Here is a 27,242-nt window from a genome sequence, read left to right on the forward strand (position 1 = left end):
TCTTACCTATTTCTGAATTTTCATTGTATGAGATACATATTTTTGTTGGATGGGTATCAATCTATTATCTTGTACTGTATATTAACAGGTGCTTTTGGTCTGTATGTATGGCCATTATTCTGGTTTGTTTATTTATTTATCTATTTGCAGAGATATTTGTGGTGTTCAATATTCTGATACAGGAAGAAAAAATACAAGGCTACGTCCAATTTTGTACAATAAACAAAAACTTTATATAAAAAGGTACAAAATTTCAGTGCAATCCCAGGCCACATATATACAGGGGATTTTTACCCCTTTTGAGTACCAACATCTCTGAGAGATCCACAAAATGTCCACTAAAAATGTCAGCGTCGCTCACATGTTCTAAATGTAAATAGAAAATGTTGTGTAAAAAAAACATTATTTCCTATATAAGGTAACATTACAGGTCATTATGATGAATACAATTTTTCACATGTTTTTTGACTAATTCCCTTGGCACTCAAAGGGTTAATCCCTGCCAATATTTCCGCCCGGTGGAAATGTTGGCAGTTTAGTATTCAACCCTGGCCAGAATTCGCTTGCTGCAGATTCCCCTCCCTATGTAGGTGAATCTGTATTGTCAAAAACAGCCGTGGATTGTCAAATCTGCAGCCATTTTTCCACAAACTGCAGCATTTTCGACACTTGGAATATTGAATACTGACTGATGAGTTGACGTCGGAAGGCAGCGTAAACAGCTGTGACGTCCCCACAGTAGGAATCCAGATTCAATATCCTCCGTAAAGTCTATTTAGGGGGGTATTCAATGTCCCGTTCTCGTTTTGCTCGCCTGGAGCTCGGCAGTTGGGATTCAATGTCCCGGCTGCCGAGCGGCGAGAAGGGGGCGTGGCCGCGAGTTGATGACGAAAACAGACGAGTTCCGGCCGGGAGCTCGCCTATTTCCGGCTTTTCTCGGCAGAACGAGCCCGCTCGTTCTGCGCTAAAACCCCTGTTCAATGCTGTCGAGGAAGACAGCATTGAATAGGGCCCCGCAGCCATCTCCCCCGTCGGGAGATGGCTGCGGGAGCACGCCTAACATTGAATACCCCCCTAAGTCTTCTCTTATTAAAAAAAAAAAAACACAAAAACCCACACCTTGGGGACAGAGAAAAACCAGGATGATGCGATGGATTAGAGGTGATGTGGGATTGTAGTTCATTGAATTTTCCAAAAAAACCCTTGGGTACAGATTTCTGCCGCCTTTACCAGTAAATTATGTTTGCATATTAAATAATTTTATTAATGTGTGCTGTATATTAATGGGAGCTTTACCGTCAGGCCAAGTACCCATAAACTCTGTCTCTCATTACCCATGCTTCAGTTAATTTCTGTAGAACAGGCATGTTTAACCTGCGGCCCTCCAGCTGTTGTGAAACTACACATCCCAGCAAGCATTGTTTAAGTATTCCATAATAGCAAAACTGTGGCAAGGAATGCTGGGATGTGTCATTTCACAACAGCTGGAGGGCTGCAGGTTGGACATGCTTGTAGAGTGGGGATGGAGAACATTCAGCCCTCCCTGCTATGTTTTTTGCTATTTGGCCATGCTAAAACTGTTACAAGGCATGCTGGGATGTGCTATTCAACAGCAGCTGGAGGGCTGAATGTTCCCCATCCCTGTTGTATAGTGTACAGGTGTGTTCTGCTAGCACTCCTCCCCCCTGCGGGCATACAAGTGGGTGATGTGCATAATCAGCCTTGGGCATGGGGGCTAGCATCGAATGATTTAAGCGCAGATATGAGATGCCTCTATGGCTGGGGTAGCCAACGCTAGTCCTCGAGAGCTACCAACAGTGCATGTTTTGCAGGTCTCCTCACAGAATCACAAGTGAGCTAATTAGCTCCATCTGTGTATCTTTTAAAATGTGTCAGTGATTAATGAGTGCAGCTGTGCAGCAGCTAGGTTGTCTGGAAAATGTGAACTGTTGGTAGCTCTCGAGGGCTAGGGTTGGCTACCACTGCTCTATGGTATCGCCGATCTGCGAGCGTCCTGTGTGGGAAGCAGATATGCTCTAGAGTCTATAACATCAGCTGCCCACCCCTGCCTCCTTCGGGAATTACCATGGGAACGCTCTTGAAATGCTGGGCATTTCCATAGGCAAATACTCCGGCATGCTGCCCCACACCTGCACTTCTTTGTGTGAGCTCTCGCCACAGCGGCTGCATAGAAACCTATGCACAGTTGCAAACAATCGGTCCCCATGTGCGAATACGCGGGGAACCGATTGAATTATGTGGGGTACACGCCAGGATGATCTGGCCCAAAACAAGTCAATTTAGATATAATCTTGACCGATTGTATGTAAATTGGCCATGTTTGTGTTCTTTTGATGCAATCCCGATCCGATTCGCGGGTGGGTCGGTCTTTTCCGAGATCCTACCTGCTGCAGGGTGGGGGTCGTGATCGTGATCACATCAGCCGCATTTTCAAGGCGTGTCACCGGCGCAGTCAGCTCGTACGTTCCTGTGACGACCCGCTCACGAGCACCATCGTCCTGGTGTGTACTGGGCATTAGAATAACCCCCATTTTGACATCTCTGAGAGACTGGGAGCTGTCCAGCAGCACCCAGAGTCCTGTCTAAGCCCCAGCTTTACAGAAACAGGTACCTGACTCTCCAAGCATGGCAAATCCTGCCAAGCCATGCTCTCTCAAGTGACCCATCAAAGCACATCATTAGTGGGGGAGGTAAGATATTGCTCTGCACTTCATTCAATGCTCTACAGACGTGTTTTCCATCTGAATGTACTGGAAAAATAAGTGTCCTGGCCAGAGTAAAGTTAAGATTGAAAGGGACCCATGGTGGAGTAATCTCCTGCGATCTCCACAAGGCTGAGGTAATATGTTCTGCTGAACAGTTCAATTGGGAGAAACTGCTTCAAACCGTGTTGTAAGTTTCTCTGAAATAAACTTGTTCCCAGGCCACGGTACCGCAGGTGCAGAAGAAACTCCACATATTCCGCACAATGCCCCTGTCAAACGGGTTAGTGTCCGTGTCGCACTGCTTCAGGTAAGCTATACGATGGTAGGACATGAACTCCCACGTGGTGGTGTTGCAGGAGATGAGGTATAAGTGACATACAAGCAGCAGGCAGACCACCATTGTCAAAATGCTGATTAGGATGAAGGCCAAGAGCAAGAATGCATTAAGACGCATCCACCCACTCCAAGAAAGGTCAGACTGGAACCCAGACCTAAAAACAGCACAATGAAAGTCTCATTGAGATGGGACACATCAGAAACTTTGTAAGCAACTTATGCTGACATCCAAAGGAACTTAGAAATGACATACAGAGTACACAACAAGGTAGCCAACATTGTATAAACATGGAAAGGTTTTCTCTCAGACTTTTTTTACATGCAATGACATTATGACCTACATCTTATGTTCTGGACCTGGAGGACCAGCCATGATGATGCTGATAATAGGTTACTGATAAGTGGACTTCTTTTCTGAGTGCTTCTGTGTTTGCAAGTCAGGTGGAATTAAGGGTCTTGGGCGAGATTCTCTATTACAGAAATGCGGTAAAAACCCCGTTATCTGGGTTTTTACCGCATTTCTGTATTCTCTAACCCCCCTCCGCAGTGTCACCGCTGCGGAGGGAATCGCCAGCAAAAGCTGGAGGTTCCCTGCAGAAGCCTATGGGTTTCTTAACGCAGCGGTGTGTGAGGGATCCATCACGGATCCCTCCCAGCATGCCCTGCGGCCGGCGCGTCAGTCTGCGCATGCGCAGGCGGACTCCCGGGTCATAGACCCGGAAGTCCAGCAACGGCGCCGCATCGCAAGGGACAGCTCTTACCGCAAGAGCTGTCCCTTGTGTTAATGACCGCATATTTTAGAGAATATGCGGTCATTAGAAATGCGGTGGCCGGCGAAGAGGGCTGCGGATTTTAGAGAATCCCGCCCCTTGTCTTGTACCCAATTCTAACATTTTGCGTAACTTTTTTTTTTTATTTAAGCAAAACACTTTTACAAGACTACAGGTTGAATATCCCTTATCTGGAAATCTGTTATCCAAATTATTCCAAAATCCATAGTTTCCAGAATGTATTTTTTTTGCCCACACACACACACAACCTTTTATAATATATGTATGTCTGTTACAAATTAAATATCTATATAGAGAGAGAAAACTCATATTTCAGAACTCTGCCACAGAAGCAATATTGTTGGCTTTCAATTTATGGATTAATTAAACTTGCAGGACAGGAGAGGTGTCCCCTTGAGGGGCAGGAGCCTGGTGGCAGATAACTCCATTGTCTCCCAGAGTTCTGCCACTGCTTAGGTCCCATCCTCAAGATACCGCATTGAAATATAAAAATATTCCAAAATACGCAATAATAGGTTTTCCAAAATTCCCAAGCAGAGAAGGTATACTCACCCTATACTTCTATTTAAGCTGTAGAATTCTGCTGTTAGTTAATTTTGATAGTGATCAAGTAAATTATCCGCCACGTGGGCAAGTTGCCGTTGCAATGATGAGCAACCGTAAACGTGGCAGATAGTTATTGTTATGCCAGTAAGTGCACCTAACAGGATCTATTAAAAAATACCTGTTAATATTCATAGACTGTTTGCATTAGCTTTTTCTATACACCTTGTGCTATGGGTACATGCCAGTAATGTAAATGGGATGTGCACCCAGATGTAAACATTGCCATATGCGCGTACATTTACTATGTGCTGATGGAGGGTATGGGTAATTAAGTTGACCAATATCAGGATAGCACCCCTAAGGTGGACACAAGTATTAGGTCAACAATGATGAGGACAACATTTATAAGGTCAACATGAGTTTTTCACATTTTTGTTGTCCAGAATGGTGACACAGTTAACATGGACACTTCAAATTTTACCGCTGCACACTATTGTTTTCTCCCTCCGTGCCCTAGTGGATGGTAGGGCATGAAATACCACCTGTCGGCACATATCGGCAAAGTTCATGGGACTCACAGGGTGACATTGGGGGTTGTAGGCAGATCCAGTGGAACGTGGCACCAATCAGCAAAGCTTTGAGACATTCCAGGATGCACGGCTCCTCTTTCCCTATCACCCCAACCCATGCTCTGCTCCTCAGTTTTGTTAACCAGCCAATAGCAGGAAGTGGAGAAGGAAGAAGACAGGTGATGAACATACCAACACACTCATACATACATAGAGTGAGGGGAGTGTGACCAAGGTTGTTTAAATCACATCTTGTATATCACAAGGAATACCTCAGGCCTATAAGGGTGGGTGGCCTGTGGGTCCCATAAACCTCAAACAGAGTTAACTGAAGGTAAGTCTACCATAACTCTTGTTTTCTTCTTCGGGTTTCATGGTCCCCACAGGGTGACATCGGTGATGTCCAATAGCAGTACTCAAGGGAGGGTACCACCCTGAGGTGTTAGAAGAACTTCTATAGATTCTACTGAATGTATGAAAAGATGACCATGTTGCGGCCTTGCATAATTGTTCAGAGGACACCCCTCAGCGTGGCGCCTATGAGGGATCTACCGACATGGTAGAATGTGCACAATTAGACTGTGGTAATGGAAGATCAGCTTGCTGGTAAGCCTGCTGAATGACCAATCGCATCCAGCGAGCCACAGTTTGTTCACTGGCCAGCCCAGCCCCTTTTGTGGAAACCGTAGAGCACAAATAATGCCTCGGACTTCCGAATGGAAGCAGTACAGTCAATGTATGTAGTTAGAGCCCTAACTACATCCAAAGAATGCTTAGCCGGAGACAGATCCTCTGAGTTGAAAGCAGGCACAATAATTTCCTGGTTGAAGTGAAGCCTGGACACTACTTTAGGAAGGTGTGTAGCTCTGGTTCTCAGAACCGCCCTGTCCGAGTGGAAAATAAGAAAGGAGGACAGCATGAGAGGGCAGTCAAGTCCAATATGTGTCTAGCAGACGAAATTGCCAACAGGAAAACTGTCTTAAGGTGCGTGCACACAGGCAAAAATCGCTGGCAATATGGTCACTGAGCACGCTCCCGTTTTTAGCCACCTTATGATCGATGTGCGACCAACTGATTCCCTGTACGGCTCCCCCGGCAGAGGTTCCCTTTCATCAGCGACCATCTCTGGTCGCTGATGAAAAGGAGACACGGAGCATTATATTGCTCAGCAATATATCTCCCCCGTGTGTACACAGCTTTAGATGTGAGCCATTTGAAGTCCATTGTGTGCAGTGGTTCGAAAGGCTGCAAAAAGCCTGCAAAACCAAGGACAGATCTCACAGTGTCATTGGTGGCACATATGGAGGTTGGATACGTATCACTCCTTGAAGGAAAGTACGTATGTCTGGGATAAATGCAAGTTTCCGTTGGTACCAGATGGAACTGGCAGAGATATACACTTTCAATTAAGCTAGCCTCAGACCGAAGTCTAAGCCTCTTTGTAGAAAAGCAAGTAGTCTTGCTGTGTCATAGGCCGAAGCCACACACCAGGAGAAATATGTATGCCATACTCTATAGCAGGGGTGGGGAACCTTTTTTGTGCCGTTTGTATGGGTAAAAAATCCTTTGGGGGCCATATGTAAAAATTTATCTTACAAATTGTCCTGCTGCAGCCCCCCACGCTGCAGCTGAATAGAACTGACAGTCTCCGGCTGCTGTTGATGAAGAGGAATCTTGCGAGAACTACCGACCTCTTGCGAGAATTCCCCTGTACTTGACTCCCAGCAAAGCCGCGGGGCGAGTGTGAGGGCCACTCAGACCGGCTACGGGGGCCGCATACGGTCCCCGGGCCTGAGGTTCACCACCCCTGCTCTATAGTATATTCTTTTAGAGAGGCGGGTTTACAAGCTCTGATCATTGGATTACTTTTTTTGGGAGAATCCTTTATTTTTTTTAGATACATCAGATTCAAGCACCATGCCGTCAAAGACAGGCACTGTAGATCTGGGTGTAGGCAGGGCCCTTGACCGGGTAAGTCTGATTGGAAAGGCAGCCCCGAAACGGTTGCTGTACTTACAGACGTTGCAGGTCTACAAACAAGTGACGTGGAGGCCACGCTGGAGCTATCAGTATGAGATCCCTGCCTTCCTGTTTGAATTTCCTGAATTTCAACAGTGGTTCTGTGAAGCTGGCTTGAGGATCCCTGGATCGCGATTCGTACACTGAAATTTTGTTGTTGTGGCATGATTCAATAAGATCCACGTCTGGAGGACCCCAGCGTTTCACCAGAAGCTAAAAGACCTCTGGATGGAGTGACCACTCCCCCCGGATGGACGTCTTGTCGACTTAGGAAGGCTGTTTCCCAATTCAGTATTGCGGGGATGAACACACCCGACAAATGCAAGGAGATGGTGTTCTGACCAAGTGAGGATTTGGGACACCTCACATGGCTTCTGCACTGTGAGTGACCCGTTGGCGGTTTATGTAAACCACTGTTGTGGCATTGTCTGACCAAACCTGTACCGGTCTGTTCTGAAAAAGATCCCGGGAATGGATGAGAGCATTGTACACTGCTCGTAGTTCCAAGACGTTGATGGACAGATGCGCTTCTGAGCAGAAGCGCACGCCTTGCAAAGATTGGGATTCTACAACCACTCTCCAGCCTTGTAGGTTGGCATCGGTGGTTAAGAGAATCCAATTGGTGGACCAAAATGGTCGTCCTTGGTTCAGATGGGATAGTTGGAGCAACCACTGCTGGAACCTCTGGAGTCAGAGTCATGAACGAGTTTCTGGTTCGGTGCTGCTGTCCATCCCATTTTAGGATGGTACCCAAAGCTGGGGGAGGTACTGCAGGCTGGCACCGAACAGTTCAATTGGCAGAAACTGCTTCAAACCGTGTTGTAAGTTTCTCTGAAATAAACTTGTTCCCAGGCCACGGTACCGCAGGTGCAGAAGAAACTCCACAAATTCCGCACAATGCCCCTATCAAACGGGTTAGTGTCCGTGTCGCACTGCTTCAGGTAAGCTATACGATGGTAGGACATGAACTCCCACGTGGTGGTGTTGCAGGGGTACTTGTGGAGTATCACGGCTCCCACGACCTGCATCGTATGCAGATCGTATGCTAAAAATCGCATCGCATCGCATGTGGCATACGATGGCATACGATGCGATGTTTTACCGATTTTTGACTATTTTAGCTCAAAAATCGTATGCCATCGCATAACATCGTATGCCATATGTAGTGGCATACGATGTCATACGATGCGATACGATGTTTTACCGATTTTTGAGCAAAAATGGTCAAAAATCGGTAAAACATCGGATAACATCGTATGCCATATGTAGTGGCATACGATGTCATACGATGCGATACGATGTTTTACCGATTTTTGAGCAAAAATGGTGAAAAATCGGTAAAACATCGGATAACATCGTATGCCATATGTAGTGGCATACGATGTCATATGATGCGATACGATGTTTTACCGATTTTTGAGCAAAAATGGTGAAAAATCGGTAAAACATCGCATGGCATCGTATGCCATCGATGCGATACGATGTTTTACCGATTTTTGAGCCATTTTAGCTCAAAAATCGTATGCGATGGCATCCGATGCGATGCAATGGCACCCGATTTTGCACTGAAATGCATCAGAATGCATTGAAATGTGTATTAAAGTAGTGAAATGCCCCCAAATGCCATTTTTCATAGTGCACCACCCCCACTATCAACGTCAACCCGAAGCGTGGCGAGCGCAGCGAGCCCGCGAGGGGCGGCGCCACGCGTCCTACGACCTTTTCATACCCCCACTATCCACGTCGGCGTGGAGTTGAGAATAGAATAGTGTGGCGAGCGCAGCGAGCCACCGTGCCCGAAGCGTGGCGAGCGCAGCGAGCCCCGCGAGGGGACGCGGATACCTTCACAGCTATACGTGTCTCCTCGCGGGCTTTACAGGTATCCGCGTCCCCTCGCCACGCTTCGGGCTCGGTGGCTCGCTGCGCTCGCCACACTATTCTATTCTCAACTCCACGCCGACGTGGATAGTGGGGGTATGAAAAGGTCGTAGGACGCGTACCGCCGCCCCTCGCGGGTTTGCTGCGCTCGCCACGCTTCGGGTTGACGTTGATAGTGGGGGTGGTGCACTATGAAAAATGGCATTTGGGGGCATTTCACTACTTTAATACACATTTCAATGCATTCTGATGCATTTCAGTGCAAAATCGGGTGCCATTGCATCGCATCCGATGCGATCGCATACGATTTTTGAGCTAAAATGGCTCAAAAATCGTTAAAACATCGTATCGCATCGATGGCATACAATGCCATGCGATGTTTTACCGATTTTTCACCATTTTTGCTCAAAAATCTGTAAAAAATCGTATCGCATCGTATGACATCGTATGCCACTACATATGGCATACGATGCCATGCGATGGCATACGATTTTTGAGCAAAAATGCTCAAAAATCGGTAAAACATCGTATCACATCGTATGCCACTACATATGGCATACGATGCCATGCGATGGGAGCCGTGATACTCCACAAGTACCGTTGCAGGAGATGAGGTATAAGTGACATACAAGCAGCAGGCAGACCAACATTGTCAAAATGCTGATTAGGATGAAGGCCAAGAGCAAGAATACATTAAGACGCATCCACCCACTCCAAGAAAGGTCAGACTGGAACCCAGACCTAAAAAACAACAGCACAATGAAAGTCTCATTGAGATGGGACACATCAGAAACTTTGTAAGCAACTTATGCTGACATCCAAAGGAACTTATAAATGACATACAGAGTACACAACAAGGTAGCCAACATTGTATAAACATGGCAAGGTTTTCTCTCAGACTTTCTTAACATGCAATGACATTATGACCTACATCTTCTGTTCTGGACCTGGAGGACCAGCCATGATGATGCTGATAATAGGTTACTGATAAGTGGACTTCTTTTCTGAGTGCTTCTGTGTTTGCAAGTCAGGTGGAATTATGGGTCTTGTCTTGTACCCAATTCTAACATTTTGCGTAACTTTTTTTTATTATTTAAGCAAAACACTTTTATAAGACTACAGGTTGAATATCCCTTATTTGGAAATCTGTTATCCAAATTATTCCAAAATCCATAGTTTCCAGAATGTACTTTTACACTACTCGGGGGACATGACTGGCACTAAATATGTGTAATAAAATGGTTGCTTAGTATTCATATTCAATGCCTGATTACACACACCTGTTTTCATGTTTTGAAACCTTGTGTGTGTATTTCATGTGTTTATGCAACATAAAAGCATTTTATGTTCACACTTGGGTCCAGTGGCAAAAGTTCATCGCAGAGGCAAGATGTATATTGGTGCCCACACACACACACAACCTTTTATAATATATGTATGTCTGTTACGAATTAAATATCTATATAGAGAGAGAAAACGCATATATTTCAGAACTCTGCCACAGAAGCAATATTGTTGGCTTTCAATTAATGGATTAATAAAACTTGCAGGGCAGGAGAGGTGCCCCCTTGAGGGGCAGGAGCCTGGCGGCAGATAACTCCAATGTCTCCCAGAGTTCTGCCACTGCTTGGGTCCCATCCTCAAGATTCCGCATTGAAATATAAAAATATTCCAAAATACGCAATAATAGGTTTTCCAAAATTCCCAAGCAGAGAAGGTATACTCACCCTATACTTCTATTTAAGCTGTAGAATGCTGCTGTTCGTTCATTTTGATAGTGATCAAGTAAATTATCCGCCACGTGGGCAAGTTGCCGTTGCAATGATGAGCAACCGTAAACGTGGTAGATAGTTATTGTTATGCCAGTAAGTGCACCTAACAGGATCTTTTGCTAAAAATACCTGTTAATATTCATAGACTGTTTGCATTTGCTTTTTCTATACACCTTGTGCTATGGGTACATGCCAGTAATGTAAATGGGATGTGCACCCAAATGTAAACATTGCCATATGCGCGTACATTTACTATGTGCTGATGAGGGTATGGGTAATTACGTTGACCAATATCAGGATAGCACCCCTAAGGTGGACACAAGTATTAGGTCAACAATGATGAGGACAACATTTATAAGGTCAACATGAGTTTTTCACATTTTTGTTGTCCAGAATGGTGACACAGTTAACATGGACACTTCAAATTTTACCGCTGCACACTATTGTTTTCTCCCTCCATGCCCTAGTGGATGGTAGGGCATGAAATACCACCTGTCGGTACATATCGGCAAAGTTCATTGGACTCACACGGTGACATCGGGGGTTGGAGGCAGATCCAGTGGAACGTGGCACCAATCAGCAAAGCTTTGAGACATCCCAGGATGCACGGCTCCTCTTTCCCTATCACCCCAACCCATGCTCTGCTCCTCAGTTTTGTTAACCAGCCAATAGCAGGAAGAAGACAGGTGATGAACATACCAACACACTCATACATACATAGACAGAGTGAGGGAAGTAGTGACGAAGGTTGTTTAAATCACATCTTGTATATCACAAGGAATACCTCAGGCCTATAAGAGTGGGTGGCCTGTGGGTCCCATAAACCTCAAACAAAGAGTTAACTGAAGGTAAGTCTACCATAACTCTTGTTTTCTTCTTCGGGTTTCATGGTCCCCACAGGGTGACATCGGTGATGTCCAATAGCAGTACTCAAGGGAGGGTACCACCCTGAGGTGTTAGAAGAACTTCTATAGATTCTACTGAATGTATGAAAAGATGACCATGTTGCGGCCTTGCATAATTGTTCAGAGGACACAACTCAGCGTGGCACCTATGAGGGATCTACCGAAATGGTAGAATGTGCACAATTAGACTGTGGTAATGGAAGATCAGCTTGCTGGTAAGCCTGCTGAATGACCAATCGCATCCAGCGAGCCACAGTTTGTTCACTGGCCAGCCCAGCCCCTTTTGTGGAAACCGTAGAGCACAAATAATGCCTCGGACTTCCGAATGGAAGCAGTACAGTCAATGTATGTAGTTAGAGCCCTAACTACATCCAAAGAATGCTTAGCCGGAGACAGATCCTCTGAGTTGAAAGCAGGCACAATAATTTTCTGGTTGAAGTGAAGCCTGGACACTACTTTAGGAAGGTGTGTAGCTCTGGTTCTCAGAACCGCCCTGTCCGAGTAGAAAATAAGAAAGGAGGACAGCATGAGAGGGCAGTCAAGTCCGATACGTGTCTAGCAGATGAAATTGCCAACAGGAAAACTGTCTTAAGGTGCGTGCACACAGGAAAAAAAAAAATCGCTGGCAATATGGTCACTGAGCACGCTCCCGTTTTTAGCCACCTTATGATCGATGTGCGACCAACTGATTCCCTGTACGGCTCCCCCGGCAGAGGTTCCCTTTCATCAGCGACCATCTCTGGTCGCTGATGAAAAGGAGACACTGAGCAATATATTGCTCAGCAATATATCTCCCCCGTGTGTACACAGCTTTAGATGTGAGACATTTGAAGTCCACTGTGTGCAGTGGTTCGAAAGGCTGCAAAAAGCCTGCAAAACCAAGGACAGATCCCACAGTGTCATTGGTGGCACATATGGAGGTTGGATACGTATCACTCCTTGAAGGAAAGTACGTATGTCTGGGATAAATGCAATTTTCCGTTGGTACCAGATGGAACTGGCAGAGATATACACTTTCAATGAAGCTAGCCTCAGACCGAAGTCTAAGCCTCTTTGTAGAAAAAGCAAGTAGTCTTGCTGTGTCACAGGCCCAAGCCGCACACCAGGAGAAATATGTATGCCATACTCTATAGCAGGGGTGGGGAACCTTTTTTGTGCTGTTTGTATGGGTAAAAAATCCTTTGGGGGCCATATGTAAAAATTTATCTTACAAATTGTCCTGCTGCAGCCGTCCCACGCTGCAGCTGAATAGAACTGACAGCCTCCGGCTGCTGTTGATGAAGAGGAATCTTGCGAGAACTACCGACCTCTTGCGAGAATTCCCCTGTACTTGACTCCCAGCAAAGCCGCGGGGCGAGTGGGAGGGCCACTCAGACCGGCTACAGGGGCCGCATACGGTCCCCGGGCCTGAGGTTCACCACCCCTGCTCTATAGTATATTCTTTTAGAGAGGCGGGTTTACGAGCTCTGATCATTGTCTGGATTACTTTTTTGGGAGAATCCTTTATTTTTTTTAGATACATCAGATTCAAGCACCATGCCGTCAAAGACAGGCACTGTAGATCTGGGTGTAGGCAGGGCCCTTGACCGGGTAAGTCTGATTGGAAAGGCAGCCCCGAAACGGTTGCTGTACTTACAGACGTTGCAGGTCTACAAACAAGTGACGTGGAGGCCACGCTGGAGCTATCAGTATGAGATCCCTGCCTTCCTGTTTGAATTTCCTGAATTTCAACAGTGGTTCTGTGAAGCTGGCTTGAGGATCCCTGGATCGCGATTCGTACACTGAAATTTTGTTGTTGTGGCATGATTCAATAAGATCCACGTCTGGAGGACCCCAGCGTTTCACCAGAAGCTAAAAGACCTCTGGTGGAGTGACCACTCCCCCCGGATGGACGTCTTGTCGACTTAGGAAGGCTGTTTCCCAATTCAGTATTGCGGGGATGAACACACCCGACAAATGCAAGGAGATGGTGTTCTGGCCAAGTGAGGATTTGGGACACCTCACATGGCTTCTGCACTGTGAGTGACCCGTTGGCGGTTTATGTAAACCACTGTTGTGGCATTGTCTGACCAAACCTGTACCGGTCTGTTCTGAAAAAGATCCCGGGAATGGATGAGAGCATTGTACACTGCTCGTAGTTCCAAGACGTTGATGGACAGATGCGCTTCTGAGCAGAAGCGCACGCCTTGCAAAGATTGGGATTCTACAACCACTCTCCAGCCTTGTAGGTTGGCATCGGTGGTTAAGAGAATCCAATTGGTGGACCAAAATGGTCGTCCTTGGTTCAGATGGGATAGTTGGAGCAACCACTGCTGGAACCTCTGGAGTCAGAGTCATGAACGAGTTTCTGGTTCGGTGCTGCTGTCCATCCCATTTTAGGATGGTACCCAAAGCTGGGGGAGGTACTGCAGGCTGGCACCGCCCCCCCCCCCCCCCCCCCCTAAGCTAGTGAGCCCTATGTAAAATGGGTGAATACACAGCCTGCGCTCAATACCCTGGTGATCTAGTGGAGTCCCTGCCACAAGCAGCAATGTCCATGCCAGGGAGACGACCCGCAGCACAACAGCAATTTATAGAGAGAGAGCCTTACCCTCCTGTAATGCTGGCCACTCTGTCCAAGGAATTTGGCATCCGGCGGTGCTAAACACCAGGCGCTACCTCTTCCACAAGTATCCTGCTTGACCCAGGGCGTGGGGGAGTTTCGGCACCAGCAGGGGGGATGGAGATGCTGAGCTGTAGTCGCTAGCAGTAATCGCTTTAGTGAAAAATGATTTCAGTAAAAAAAAAGGCAATCCTTGCTGATAAAAATGGTGCACCAACTTCCTGCTGGCACCAACAAAAAAACTAAAGGAGGCGGGGTTATAGGGGAGAGGAGCCGCACATCCTGGGATGTTTCAAAGCTTTGCTGATTGGTGCCACAGTCCTCTGGATCCGCCTACAACCCCCGATGTCACCCTGTGGGGACCATGAAACCCGAAGAAGAAAAAAAGTGAAAAACTCGTAGACTTTTTGGACTGTCGAGCTTATGCTTGTGTCGACCTAAGCCATGTGGACCCTATATGTGTCAACCTAATGACCGTATACTGCTGCTGAACAGAGGTCCTCGCACCACTGGCTTATGGATCGACATAAAAAAGGCAAAACAAACATAACTCATGTTAATCTTTTCATGTGTCTTCCATTGCTTTGTTGACCTAATGGTGACATCCCCTCTACAATAAGCCCGATCTAAGCAGATCTTGTGATGCATCTTACCATGCTAAACGGAAAGCCCAGAACAGGACCATAGACTGGACAGTTAGGTACAGGATGAAGACCCGGTGGTTTTTCTCCCCAACACAATTCTCAATCCAGGGGCAGTGGTGATCGTATCTCCGCACACAGCGCTGGCAAGATTTACAATGCTTGGCCCTCATTGGCTGCTGTAGAAAAATGAGGAAAGTCTGTATCTATTCCAGTTCCACTTATTTTATGAACAATTATGAATATATATCTGCTAAAATCTTTGCTATTTTCATTTTTTACCTGTACTCTCCCTTCTTTTTGCTGCTGGAACCTGCATGCTTAGTGCTAGTGGCTCTAATATGTAAATTAAAGTGACACATTTAGCAGCATTCTAGTAGTTTAAAAATAAGAACTATGGCTCCTTACTCAAGATCATAAAGACAGAAAAGAAACAATACAGATGTAGTCATACTCATCTATCCTCCATATGGTGCATAGATCGATTCATAAGGTGCGCTGTGCAGGGGGGTAAATTATGTTGTAGGGTGAAATAAGAAGGTGCCGGTGAGTGTAATACTTATGTTCCTCCACCAGATGTCACTTTTGAAAATGACTGTACCATTGCGCTAACGTGAAGTCTCCAATGAAACACAGTACAGTATTATAGTGCAAGTACTACTTTACAGTATGTTAAATGGTGTCAGCATAAATTAAGTATCAGCATACCTGGTTTAGGTCTTCTATTAAATGAAGTATTAAATATTTGGCTTTACACTGCCAAATATTGACAACACATAAATGGGACTGTATTTTGTCCTACTGATGTGCTAGGTCACAAAGATTGAGCAACCGCACTTGTTTTCTTTTTCACTGTGGAATCATCTCTTCATTTCATTCCAGATGCTAGATTGCTCTGCACAGTGATGTGTCAGCGCTGTGTGCTGAGCAATCTGTCAGGGCCAGTGTTCTCCAGTGAGAACACTGGCCATATTACTAGATTTATCAGCATGCTGGATATTAGTCGCCGGACGATAGTGACGTGCGGGGCCACACATAGCTATGGACCCTACACACGGAGCGATGATCTAGTGAGAGCCCTTAGAAAATGTCCCTAAATCACTACATGCTCAATATATCAGTGTATATGATCCTGGCAATGTTGGGAGTGCGCAATACAAACATCCCTACCCTTAAAAGGCAGTATCCGCAGCGCCTCATCCGTACCGGGCTGGGTTTCTGTGATGTCATCTCCTGCTCTTCATTTACTGGAAAATACTGATATTTAAAGAGAACAATTAGTGACTTTATTTGGATCACTTAAGATACAAATAAGATCTAACTATAAAGTCCCCAAACCTTCTCATCACAGTCCACATATACGTAGCCTGGATCCATAAGAGACACCCCGAAATACAGTGCCACGGAGCACATAACCGCCGCCACGAAGAGCAGAGGCTGCAGATAGATCCAGTTATTCTCCTGGTGGTAAAGATCTGAGCAGGACATGGAGGAGAGAAAAAAATAGATATTTAATATAAATGACCATAATGGATACATTTGTGTTTGGTTTTCTTTTAATGGTATATCCATATTGAAGCATGTATGGAGGTATATGTAATCGGGTCCAGGGTACACTGTACACTGATATTGGGAAATTTGGGACCAAAAATGTAAAAAAAAAAAAATTATTTGACTGTTGACCTTCTATTGGCGATATAATGCTTGTGTCGAATTTAGTTATGTCAACTTATTTCATATGTCGACCCAAACCCTGTTAACCTTTACTGATCGACCTAATGTATGTCCAGCCTATGACCCCTTCCCCTTATTACATATGCCTCAATGAGGTGTTATTTATTTACAGTTTCCTATATAGCGCAGCAGATTCCGTTGTGCTTTACAATATTAGACAGTGATAAAACAAACTGGGTACCAACAGACAGATTTGGGGGTTAGAGGGCCCTGCTGCAAGCTTACAATCTATAGGGATATAGGAGGGAAACACAAGGGCAGGCACCAGTAATAGCATAGCAGTCCCACCAAGTTACAAGTCCAGAAGGGAAGCTATAAAGGGATTTTTGTAAGAACTTACCGTTCGAATCCCTTTCTCTGATATGGTCCTGGTGACACAGCTCAACACTGGGATGTAGGAGGGTCCGAAGGAGCCAGGCACCTATCCTAAAGCTTTAGAGGGTAGGCTCCTCCCCTACTGCATCCCTGGACTCCTCAGTTCAACTTTCAAAGCCACTGGAATACATTAACTCAGTACAAACACCTGCACATTATCTGCACATTTTATAACAGAAACTGTTAACTTTTAACCATTTTAACATGAACATCATGAAATTCTGGCATACTTACTGAGCGTAAGGGAGGGATCGCTGTGTCACCAGGACCATATCAGAGAAAGGGATTCGAACGGTAAGTTCTTACAAAAATCCCTTTTTCTCTTTCAATGGTCCTGGTGACACAGCTCAACACTGGGACGTTCCAGAGCCGGTCCTTTGGGAGGGTACGCTCAGGTCTGCAGCTCTCAGCACTGCTCGCCCGAATGATGCGTCCTCCGACGCGAACTCATGGAATCTATAGAATTTGGCAAATGTGTGAACAGATGACCAAGTGGCAGCTCTGCAAACCTGCTCTGCTGTGGCCCCATGTCGAACCGCCCAAGAGGTGGCAACTGACCTGGTGGTATGCGCATTTATTTTGGCCGGTACTGGTCTACCCACTTTGGTGTAAGCAAAGGCTATCATAGACCGCAACCACCTAGCAATAGTCTGCTTAGATGCAGGCCAACCAATTTTGTGTACGTCATACAATACCAACAATGTGTCAGTCTTCCTGACACTCTTCACTCTGTCCACATATATGCGTAAGGCACGCACAACATCCAAAGTTCTCAATTTGTCCCTTTTCTTAGAATCCTCTGGGGGTTGAAACACAGGTAGAACAATCTCCTGATTTAAATGGAAGGTAGATACCACCTTCGGTAAAAACTGAGGCACTGTTCTTAAAACAGCCCTGTCATCATGAAAAATTAAGAAGGGAGATTTACATGATAAAGCTCCCAACTCTGAAACTCTTTTAGCAGATGCTACTGCTAACAAAAATACTAGCTTCCACGTAAGAAACTTAAAGTCAGCCGACCTTAAAGGTTCAAAAGGTGCCTTTTGAAGGCATTCCAAAACCAGTGATAGATCCCAAGGAGCTACTGGTTGCTTGTATGGAGGCTTCAACCTGGATACTCCTTGTAAAAAAGTTTGAATTTCCGGCAAAATGGCTATCTTTTTCTGGAAATAGATGGACAAGGCCGAGATCTGCACCTTCAGTGACTGAAGGCTTAGGCCCGATGAAAAACCATCTTGTAAGAATTCCATCATTCTTGATAGCTTAAAATGAGATGTATGAGCCTTTCTTCTCTCACACCATCGAATGTAAGTCTTCCAGACTCTATAATAATTTGCCGAAGATACAGCTTTTCTGGCCTTTATCATCGTCTGTACTACTGCGTCAGAAAACCCTTTTCTTTTTAAAATGATGGTTTCAATAGCCAGGCCGTCAAAATCAATCGATCTGAATCCAGGTGATTGAATGGGCCTTGTCTTAGAAGGTCTGGTCTCAGAGGTAGACGCCATGAGTCCACAGACAACCTCTGAAGCCTCGAGTACCAGGATCTCCTTGGCCAATCTGGGGCCACTAAGATCACTGGAACCTTCTGCCCTTGTATTTTCTTTAGAAGTCTCGGTAACATTGGTACAGGTGGGAATGCATAAAGGAGATCTCCCTGCCAGTGAATAGTCATGGCATCCACTGCCTCCGCTAGTGGATCCCTTGTTCTGGCATAGAACCTGGGCACTTGACGGTTGATCCTGGATGCCATCAGGTCCACATCCGGAGTTCCCCACCTCGAAGCGATTTGGTGAAACACCTGAGGGTGTAAGCTCCATTCCCCTTCCTTGAGCTCCTCCCTGCTCAGGAAGTCGGCTTCTATATTCTCTATCCCCGGGATGAATATAGCCGATACAGCTGGAACATTCTGTTCCGCCCATAGGAAGATTCTGGACACCTCCCACATGGCCAATCTGCTGCGTGTACCTCCCTGGTGATTCAGATACGCCACAGCTGTGGCATTGTCGGTCTGAATCCTCAAAGGGAGGTTCTGTAACCTGTCTCCCGCCAAGGAAATCACTTTCCAGACAGCTCTCAGCTCCAAGATGTTGATTGGTAACGCTGATTCCTCTGCCGTCCACAGGCCCTGAAGCCTGAGATCCAGGACTACTGCCCCCCAGCCCCTGAGACTGGCGTCGGTAGTTACTATCAACCAGTCCCAGGTCTGTAATGACCGACCCCACTGAAGTGAATCTATTTCTGTCCACCACTTCAAGGATTCTCGGGTGTCCGAAGACAGCACTATCATCTCGGATTTCATGGTCAAAGTGTTTCCTGACCAGGCTGACAAGATGTTCCATTGGAACCTCCGAGAGTGGAACCTGGCAAATTGAAGCGTCTCGAATGACGCCACCATCTTCCCCAGAAGCTTGAGGCACCTCCATACTGAAATGCTCTGAGCCCTGAGAATCTCCTGGACTAGGGTGACCAGATCCCTGGCCTTTACCTCCGTGAGGAATACCCGATGAAGATGGGTGTCTAGTATGACTCCCAGGAATTGGAGCCTCTGCGACGGTACCAACTGAGATTTTTGCAAATTTAAAATCCAGCCGTGAGCCTGCAAAAAACTGATGGCCTCTGCCAAATGACTCTGCAGCAAGACTGCTGACTCTGCTTTGAACAGGAGATCGTCCAAATAGGGTATGACTGTGATTCCCCTGAGCCTCAGCACCGCCGCCATTACTGACATTATCTTTGTGAATACCCTTGGCGCGGTTGCTAGCCCAAAGGGTAACGCCCGGAATTGTAAATGCAGGTCTCCTATGGCAAACCTCAATAAGGTCTGATGCTCCGGGTGTATAGGAACGTGCAAATATGCGTCCTGGACATCCATGGACGCCAAAAATTCTCCCTGGTCCAGACTCAGGAGTACTGACCGTAGGGACTCCATTTTGAAATGGTCTACCCATAAATGAACATTTAGGGATTTCAAATTTAGTATTGGTCTGAAAGACCCGTCTGGTTTGGGCACCAGGAACAGCGTGGAGTAAAAGCCTTTCTTCCACTCTGCCCTGGGGACTGGTGTAACCACCCCTTTCTCCAAAAGGGAGTGAGCTGCTCTCACAAGAGCTGTACGAAGCCGTGCCTCCTTTGGTAAGGATGTGGGGATGAACCTCTTCGGAGGCAGCCCTCTGTAAGGGATTTTGTAACCCTGTGTTATAATATCTAACACCCAGGCATCCTGGCCTAAAGCAGTCCAAGCGTCCCTGAAGAGTGTGAGACGCCCCCCCACTTTTGTCACTGTCGGGCGAAGCCCCTGACAGTCATGCAGAGGGTTTATCCTCTCCCTTTGTGGCTGGCTTCTTGTGAAAAGAGCCAAATTTTGACTTCTGTGTCTTGCCTCTAGAGGACTGAAACCTTCCCCTGAAAGACTGTCCTCGAAAGGACGCACCACCTCTAGGGGAGGGCCGAAAGGACGGCTTAAAAGCAGAAAATCTTGACATCTGCTTTGCTGAGGAGGCCGGCAGGAATGTACTTTTGCCGCCCGTGGCCTGTTTTATAATCTCCTCTAGCTCGGTACCAAAGAGTACCTTTCCTTTGAAGGCTAATGTTTCCAGAGCCTTCTTGGACTCATTGTCTGCTTCCCAGGCTTTAAGCCAAAGCACTCTCCTGGCATTAATGGAGACTGTGGACACTCTGGTAGCCATTTTAATAGCTTCCTCCTCTGCTTCCACTGCATATTCTGCTGCTGCCTTAATCTTTTCTGCAAGCAGTAATGCACCAGGGTCAGCCTGCAGCACGGTGCATAATTCACCAGCCCACTCTATCATGGCCTTAGAGACCCAGGCTGAAGCAATAAGGGGCCGTAAGGTAAACCCCACCCCTTCAAAGATAGCTTTGAGGTTTCCCTCCAGCTTTTTATCCACAGAATCTTTGAAAGCTGCACCGCCCTGTACTGGTAATACAGTAGCCTTGGACAAACGTGCCACTGAAGCATCCACCACTGGGACCTTTTCCCAGAGCTCCGCATGAGACTCTGGCATGGGGTACAGACTAAGGAATCGCTTAGGCATCTGAAGCCTCTTATCAGGAGTTTTCCAAGCTCCTTCTAATAATTCCTGTAACCCCTCATCTGAAGGAAAAGTAACAGCCTCCTTCCGCTGTCGCTTAAAAACACCCTTAACAGGAGTCTTATCCTCCACAGTCAGCTTTAAAGCCTGCTTCACAGCTACAATGAGATCCTCTATACCAGCAGCAGAGTTCTCTTCCAAATCATCACCCTGATCCCAGGGGATGTCATTATACTCTCCTTCCTCTTCATCTACCACAGTAGTTAAAGCATAAGACCTTCTAGGGGTCCCTGCCACATCATCCATTTTGTCCAGCATTTCACTGAACCTGTTAATCCCTTTTGCAGTATCCTGCATCACCTGAATCAGTGCAGGATCTGCCTGGGTAAGAGGCAAGGAGCCAGACGACTGCTGAGATGATGGCATAGGTCTCTGTGATTCTACCAGCCCATCACTCTGCCTGTCCAAAAGCTGCACCAAAGCGTTTACTGACCTGCCTAGGGCCCTGGCCCACGCAGGTTCCATATGCTCTGCCCTATGGGGATCGCTGCCCATGGGTCTCACATCAGCGCAAGTAATACATAAGCCCCCCTTGGCCATCTGCTCAGGGACAAACTTTTGTGTGCAAACATTGCACGCGCTCAGTGCATTAAGGGCTCCCTCCCCCAAAACCACAGCCTGATGCTCAGACATGATGCAAGTGATAATTGTATATCTAACAGTATACACAGTGCAAACAATTGTACAAGCGCTTATACAAAGTCAATGCACCCAGTCACTTAGCTGTCTGTAGGTTTCTCTGCGGGGAAGCGACGCCCAGGAAATCCAAGTCACTCTGCCAGGATCAATTCGCCAGCTCAGCTCCGCTGCAAGCGTTCTGAAAGGCGCCAAAGTCAGAGTGAAGGAAGAGACCAAAGTCCCTGCTGCTGCGGGGTCCGTGACCTTTTGGCGCCAACCACCCCCAGCTAGCCGCTCCTTAGGTAGGATTTCCTTGTTCCAGTGTCTCCCCCTCAAATGGGGACCACTTGGAACATGCCTGTCACAGCGCTGCTGTCCTCTCAGTCAGGAGCTCAGCGTGTAAGCTCCGCATAAAATGGCCGCCGCCATCACGGAGCGCCTGTCCCCCATGATCCCCACCTAACTGTGGAGCCGGTTTCAGGCAGCTCCGGAGCCCAGGCAGCCTCTTAATAGAGGCTATGAGCGCAGCACAGGGAGACCAGACAGCGTCTACCCTGTGCACAGATAGCTGACAGGACGCGCTTCTGTCAGCTCCTGCTGCGCTAGCAGTGTGAGGATTCACTATGAAAATCCTCACACTGTGCCTACCTAGCTAGGGTAATAGTTAATAAAATAATAAAAATCCCCTAACTACTCTAATTCTTCGGCTGCTCCTGCAGCCCTTTAGAATAGCACCCACTCCAGTGGGCACCTAACACGAACTGAGGAGTCCAGGGATGCAGTAGGGGAGGAGCCTACCCTCTAAAGCTTTAGGATAGGTGCCTGGCTCCTTCGGACCCTCCTACATCCCAGTGTTGAGCTGTGTCACCAGGACCATTGAAAGAGAAATAATACATAAGTGCCTCAGAGGGTTATGCGTGTAGAACTTAAATATGATAGGCTTGCCTGAAGAGGTGAGTTTTCAGGGAACGCTTGAAAGTTTGGAGGCTAATAGAGAGTCTTATTGTGCGTGGAAGGGCATTCCATAGGGTGAGAGCAGCCAGATGAAAGTCCTGTAATAGTGAATGGGAGCTAGTGATCCGTGCAGGAGAGACGCAGATCTTGTGCATAGCGGAGAGAGCGAGATGGGAGATATTTTGTGATAAGTAGAGAGATATAAGCTGGTGCAGTATGGTTAATAGCTTTATATGCAAGTAGAAGTGTTTTATATTGAATACGGTAAGATACAGGCAACCAATGGAGGGACTGGCAGAGCGGATCAGCAGACGACAAGCGTCTTGCTATGAAGATCAGCCTAGCAGCAGCATTTAAAATGGATTGCAGTGGCGAGAGTCTGTTCTTGGGAAGACCAGTTAGGAGACTATTGCAATCTATTATGTTTGGGTGATTGGCCTGTGGGCCAATCACTCAAACGATTTCGAATCAAACTATTTTGAATCATCGATGGTCAATGGCCATCCCTAGCTATAAGATGGTATATGGGGTTAATTAAAATAGGACAAATATACAACCTGCTGCATGAACCAAGACATTGTCCTTGGAAACTAGGGATTGATGGCAAACTGTCTACACAGAGGAATAATGGGCGTGGGTTAACACACCCACCCGGCACAATTCATTTTGATGGTGAATGGACAGATGTCGAACACAGGGGGCTAATGAGGGTTCCAACATTACAAATGTACATACAGGCGTCCAATAAAAAACAACAATTGCCTGCGTGTCTGTGACAGAACCATTTGCCCCATTCAGACCTGCTTGCTAGGTGGTGTATATTTGCTACCAAGAAGGTAAATGAAACCCGAATACCCTCGCTATGCTTACCCATCTGCACGCATGTGGCTACACAGAGGGAAAATCATTCAATGGTCGCTCACCATCGAATAATTTTCCTCCCTTCGTTGATAAAAGTCTATAGACGGTGATGGCATAAATGGGGGCGGGGCTGACGTCATGTGATGTCAGCCGCCCGCCCAAAGCAGGAATCGACACGCCTGCATACGCAGGTGTCCACACAGCGTTTACATGGGCATGCCCACCATTTCTGCACACACCCATGAATGTTGGGTGGACCCTAGCCTGCCCATCAAAGAGCGAACGCCCCATGCGCAAACCCCCACCATCAGCTGGGAGACCAAATTCAGACGAGAGCCTACAGGTCCGAATTGCCCCTACATACCTCAGGTCATATCAGGCAGAGAGAAGACTCTCTGCATGGTTCTGCACAATAACTCATACACTTCCTGTATGCTATGTTAGGCCGCCATTTTCTCTAGGTCATACACAAAACCCCAAGGAAAATACTTACCTGGTTATCAGGGCTGCAGAAATCACCAGGAAAATGGAGTGGGCACCATTTTGCCACAGATCTATGCATTACTGCAACCATCTGGGAAATGGAGTGCAAGAACATAACGACATGCGGCATACGCCGAAACATTGCCATATTCTACTCGGAAATGCATCGCCAAGAGAGGGATGGCCCATACGGAGACTGTACATGGGTCCCTTCCTCCATCTCTGCGCAATAATATACTAACCCAGTGGTTCCCAAACTTTTTTGAATCACAAAGCCCTAGAGCAGGGGTGGGCAATAAGCGGCCCTCCAGCTGTTGATGAACTACACATCCAAGCATGCCTTGCTTTAGTTTTGCTATTTGGCCATGCTGAAACTGATAGAAGGCATGCTGGGATGCGTTGTTCATCAACAGCTGGAGGGCCACTTATTGCCCTAAATTAAGAAAATGGTACTTTTTTCCTAGCACGGCACCAGCGGTTTTAATTGCATCCATCGGGACCCAAAAAATCACGTCGATCGCATCGCATGCAACCAAATCGCATGCGATGGACGCGATTTTTTACATTGGAACCAATGTAAAATGATCCCTGAGACCCGATTTTACATTGGCCCCAATGTAAAATGCCCCCCAGATCCCAATTTTCATTATATACCCACCCTCATGGGTGAAATGCCCCCCCATTGTTAACGCCAACCCACGATCAACGCGTGGCGAGTGCAGCTAGCCCGCAAGGGGCGGCGGTACGTGTCCTCCGACCTTTTCATACCCCCACTATCCACGTCGGCATGGAGTCGATTTTATATAGTGTGGCGAGCCCCGCGTAATACCTGTGATTAATGCGTGGCCCCTCGTGGGGCTCGCGCTCGCCACACTATATAAAATCAACTCCACGCCGATGTTGATAGTGGGGGTATGAAAAGGTCGTAGGACGCGTACCGCCGCCCCTCACGGGCTTGCCACGCTTCGGGTTGGCGTTAATCGTGGGTTGCCGTTAAATAAAAATGTAATAAAAAATGTAAAATCGCGTCGGTCGCATCGCATTATAATGGCATGCGATGGACGCTATCAACGTGATTTTCTCATTACCGGCAATAAAGGCTAAAAATAGCCAAATATAGTGTCAGTCGCGTCCATCGCATACCTTAAGTTACCTTAACTTAAGGTATGTGATCACACACGACGGGCGCCGTGCTAGGAAACAAGTACCAAGAAAATAGTTTTTATATGTCATCCTTAGGGTCAGTTATTCTGTGAGGGACAAGACTTGCTACTGTTTGTCCAAATATGTTATGATTGGCAGCCACAAACACTAGTTTTGCCTGTTAAATTGATCATAAATAGTTTTAAATTTGTCCTTGACTACCAGCCCTGGGCACCCCTGCAAGTCTCCCGAGGCACCCCAGGGTGAAACGGCACACAGTTTGGGAACCACTGTACTAACCAATAGTGTTGCATTTCACCAAACATTGCACTCATACTAACTGCATATGTGATTAGTACTGCAAAGGACAACTCTCCCAATGGGTCAGGTGTAACTAGCTTCAAAAAGTGATAAAATGGAGAGTGATAAGCAACCAGCTCCTAGCCGTCATTTTTTCAAACACAGCCTGTAACATGAAAGTTAGGAACTGATTGGCTGGTTGTTTTTATCACATTTTGAAGCTTGATACATCTGGCCCAATAAGAGCTGCACTTCGCATTGCGCTGGTCACTGGACCTCTGGGTGTATGACCTGGGAGTCCATCTGCGCATGCGCAGTAACGTTGTGCCGGTGGGGAGTTCTGGGAGGGACCTGATTGGATCCCTCTCCGTGCTCAGGGCCTTATTCTGATCGGTGCGGCCGGATCCGAATATGCGGCCAGGACCGTGCGTGCGAAACCCCGCCTTCCATACGGATCGCCAACTCCGTCCGTACGCGGTAAGAAGCTGGCCGAACGGACCGCATGTGTATTTTTCACGGAATACGCCTCCTCCATCTCAGGGAACCTCCCCCATCATTCGATGGTCGCAGACCATCGAATGCAGGACCGAGTGTTCCACCAGCTCCCGCAACCTCAGACCACACGGACATTTTTCCGTGCAAAAGCAGGGATCTGGGCGAGCAGCGGACATCCGGCGATGTCATATGTCCGCCCCCTACACGTGCGTCACGGCCGCATTACCATACGTACGCCCAGCGTTTGCATGGGAACGCCCATATGGTAATGAGCCCAAATAGCCCTTCACGCCCCTCTCCACCCCCTGTTCGTAGTGTTCACATTTCATGCGGGATTTGGCCGTACGCCCCGCTCGCACATGCGCAGAGACGCCTCTGCACATGCGCAGACACAAAACATCGGCGGCACGAACGCACGCGGATAATACCGCACCAACCAGAATAAGGGCCTCAATGAGGAAAGAAGCCCGTAGGCTTCTCAAGGGTAAAGCTGATGTTACTCTCCACACGTTGTGCATATGGGAAATATGTCCAAAGTCTGAATACTGCCTTTTGGACACCTTTTCCCTTTCGTACATCCCACCCTTGATGTAAAAAAAACAGCGTCATTTGTGCAATCATCCCACTGGACATGCAGAATATTCAACAGGTACAACGGATTGGGTACACAGACACTGTCCAATGTCCTGCACATTGACAGACAGACAGTTCCAATGTTATACACACCCTATCACCGTAAAGCGTGTGCCCGCTTTACTCCAGGTTATAACAGCACCTGTACATGGCTGCCAGATCCTGTCCCTAGTGACTGTCCATATAAATGCAGGTTACACTGCTCAATTTACCTGTAAGACTCAGAGAAAAGCACAGTGCCCACATGAACACTGTTCTACCTAGCAACACCCTTGCAGAGCACTGCCACAATATATTAGGTAGTGTCTACTCTAGATCCTCTTGAGTTTTGATAATTTGTAGATCCCAATATATTGGGCTGCTCGATACATCGCGTTGGACATAAATTCGTCCCACTGGACAATGCTGCAATGGGACAACACAACCCTCAATGATGACTTGGGGGGACGCATCCCTCCGGGATGCTGCGGCTAGAGGGGTATGGGTAGCACCCGGAGGGTGCACGGATAATAACCACTTGCCGGTGTCATGCAGGAACAGCACCACCGCCACCCCCCAGCTCAGCATCGCGTGCACCGCCCTGACCAGCAGCCCGGCACCGAACACACTGCGGGACATTGCAGCCAGCTCTCCTCCTGCGGCCCGCAGGCCTCAACAGTCACCAGCCCAGCCCCAAGCTCCTACGGCCGCCCACAGGAAGAACAACGCGTCGCAACCCGGCCTGTTCTGCCCTGCATTTCACGGAGTGA

The 27,242-nt window shown here is 47.2% G+C and overlaps 1 protein-coding gene across 2 annotated transcripts; it reads right to left on the reverse strand.

Annotated features, from left to right (window-relative positions):
- On the reverse strand, nt 1-27,242 carry ZDHHC12 (zDHHC palmitoyltransferase 12). Of its 2 annotated transcripts, none has more exons than XM_083158955.1 (5): nt 27,015-27,242; nt 16,124-16,260; nt 15,956-16,042; nt 14,798-14,961; nt 1-3,217 (listed from the first exon to the last, which is right to left on the reverse strand). In XM_083158955.1, exons 1-5 carry the CDS (start codon nt 27,109-27,111, stop codon nt 2,902-2,904), a joined length of 801 nt encoding a protein of 266 aa, XP_083015081.1. In that variant the 5' UTR covers nt 27,112-27,242; the 3' UTR covers nt 1-2,901. The 2 variants fall into 2 exon arrangements, with proteins under 2 accessions (XP_083015081.1, XP_083015080.1); XM_083158954.1 differs by having other exon boundaries at nt 5-3,217; nt 14,798-14,964; nt 27,015-27,238.

Source organism: Crinia signifera, chromosome 9 (genome assembly GCF_055691185.1).
Source record: "Crinia signifera chromosome 9, ASM5569118v1, whole genome shotgun sequence".
In the NCBI taxonomy this organism is placed as follows: domain Eukaryota; kingdom Metazoa; phylum Chordata; class Amphibia; order Anura; family Myobatrachidae; genus Crinia; species Crinia signifera.

Coding starts and splice junctions, on each gene's coding strand:
- ZDHHC12 (XM_083158954.1), bottom strand. CDS start 27,111: ATGTCCCGCAGTGTGTTCGGTGCCGGGCTGCTGGTCAGGGCGGTGCAC. Junction 16,043..16,123: donor ATGTGGACTGTGATGAGAAG/GTTTGGGGACTT, acceptor TTTAAATATCAG/TATTTTCCAGTAAATGAAGA. Junction 3,218..14,797: donor TGGGCTTTCCGTTTAGCATG/GTAAGATGCATC, acceptor TGCTGTTTTTAG/GTCTGGGTTCCAGTCTGACC.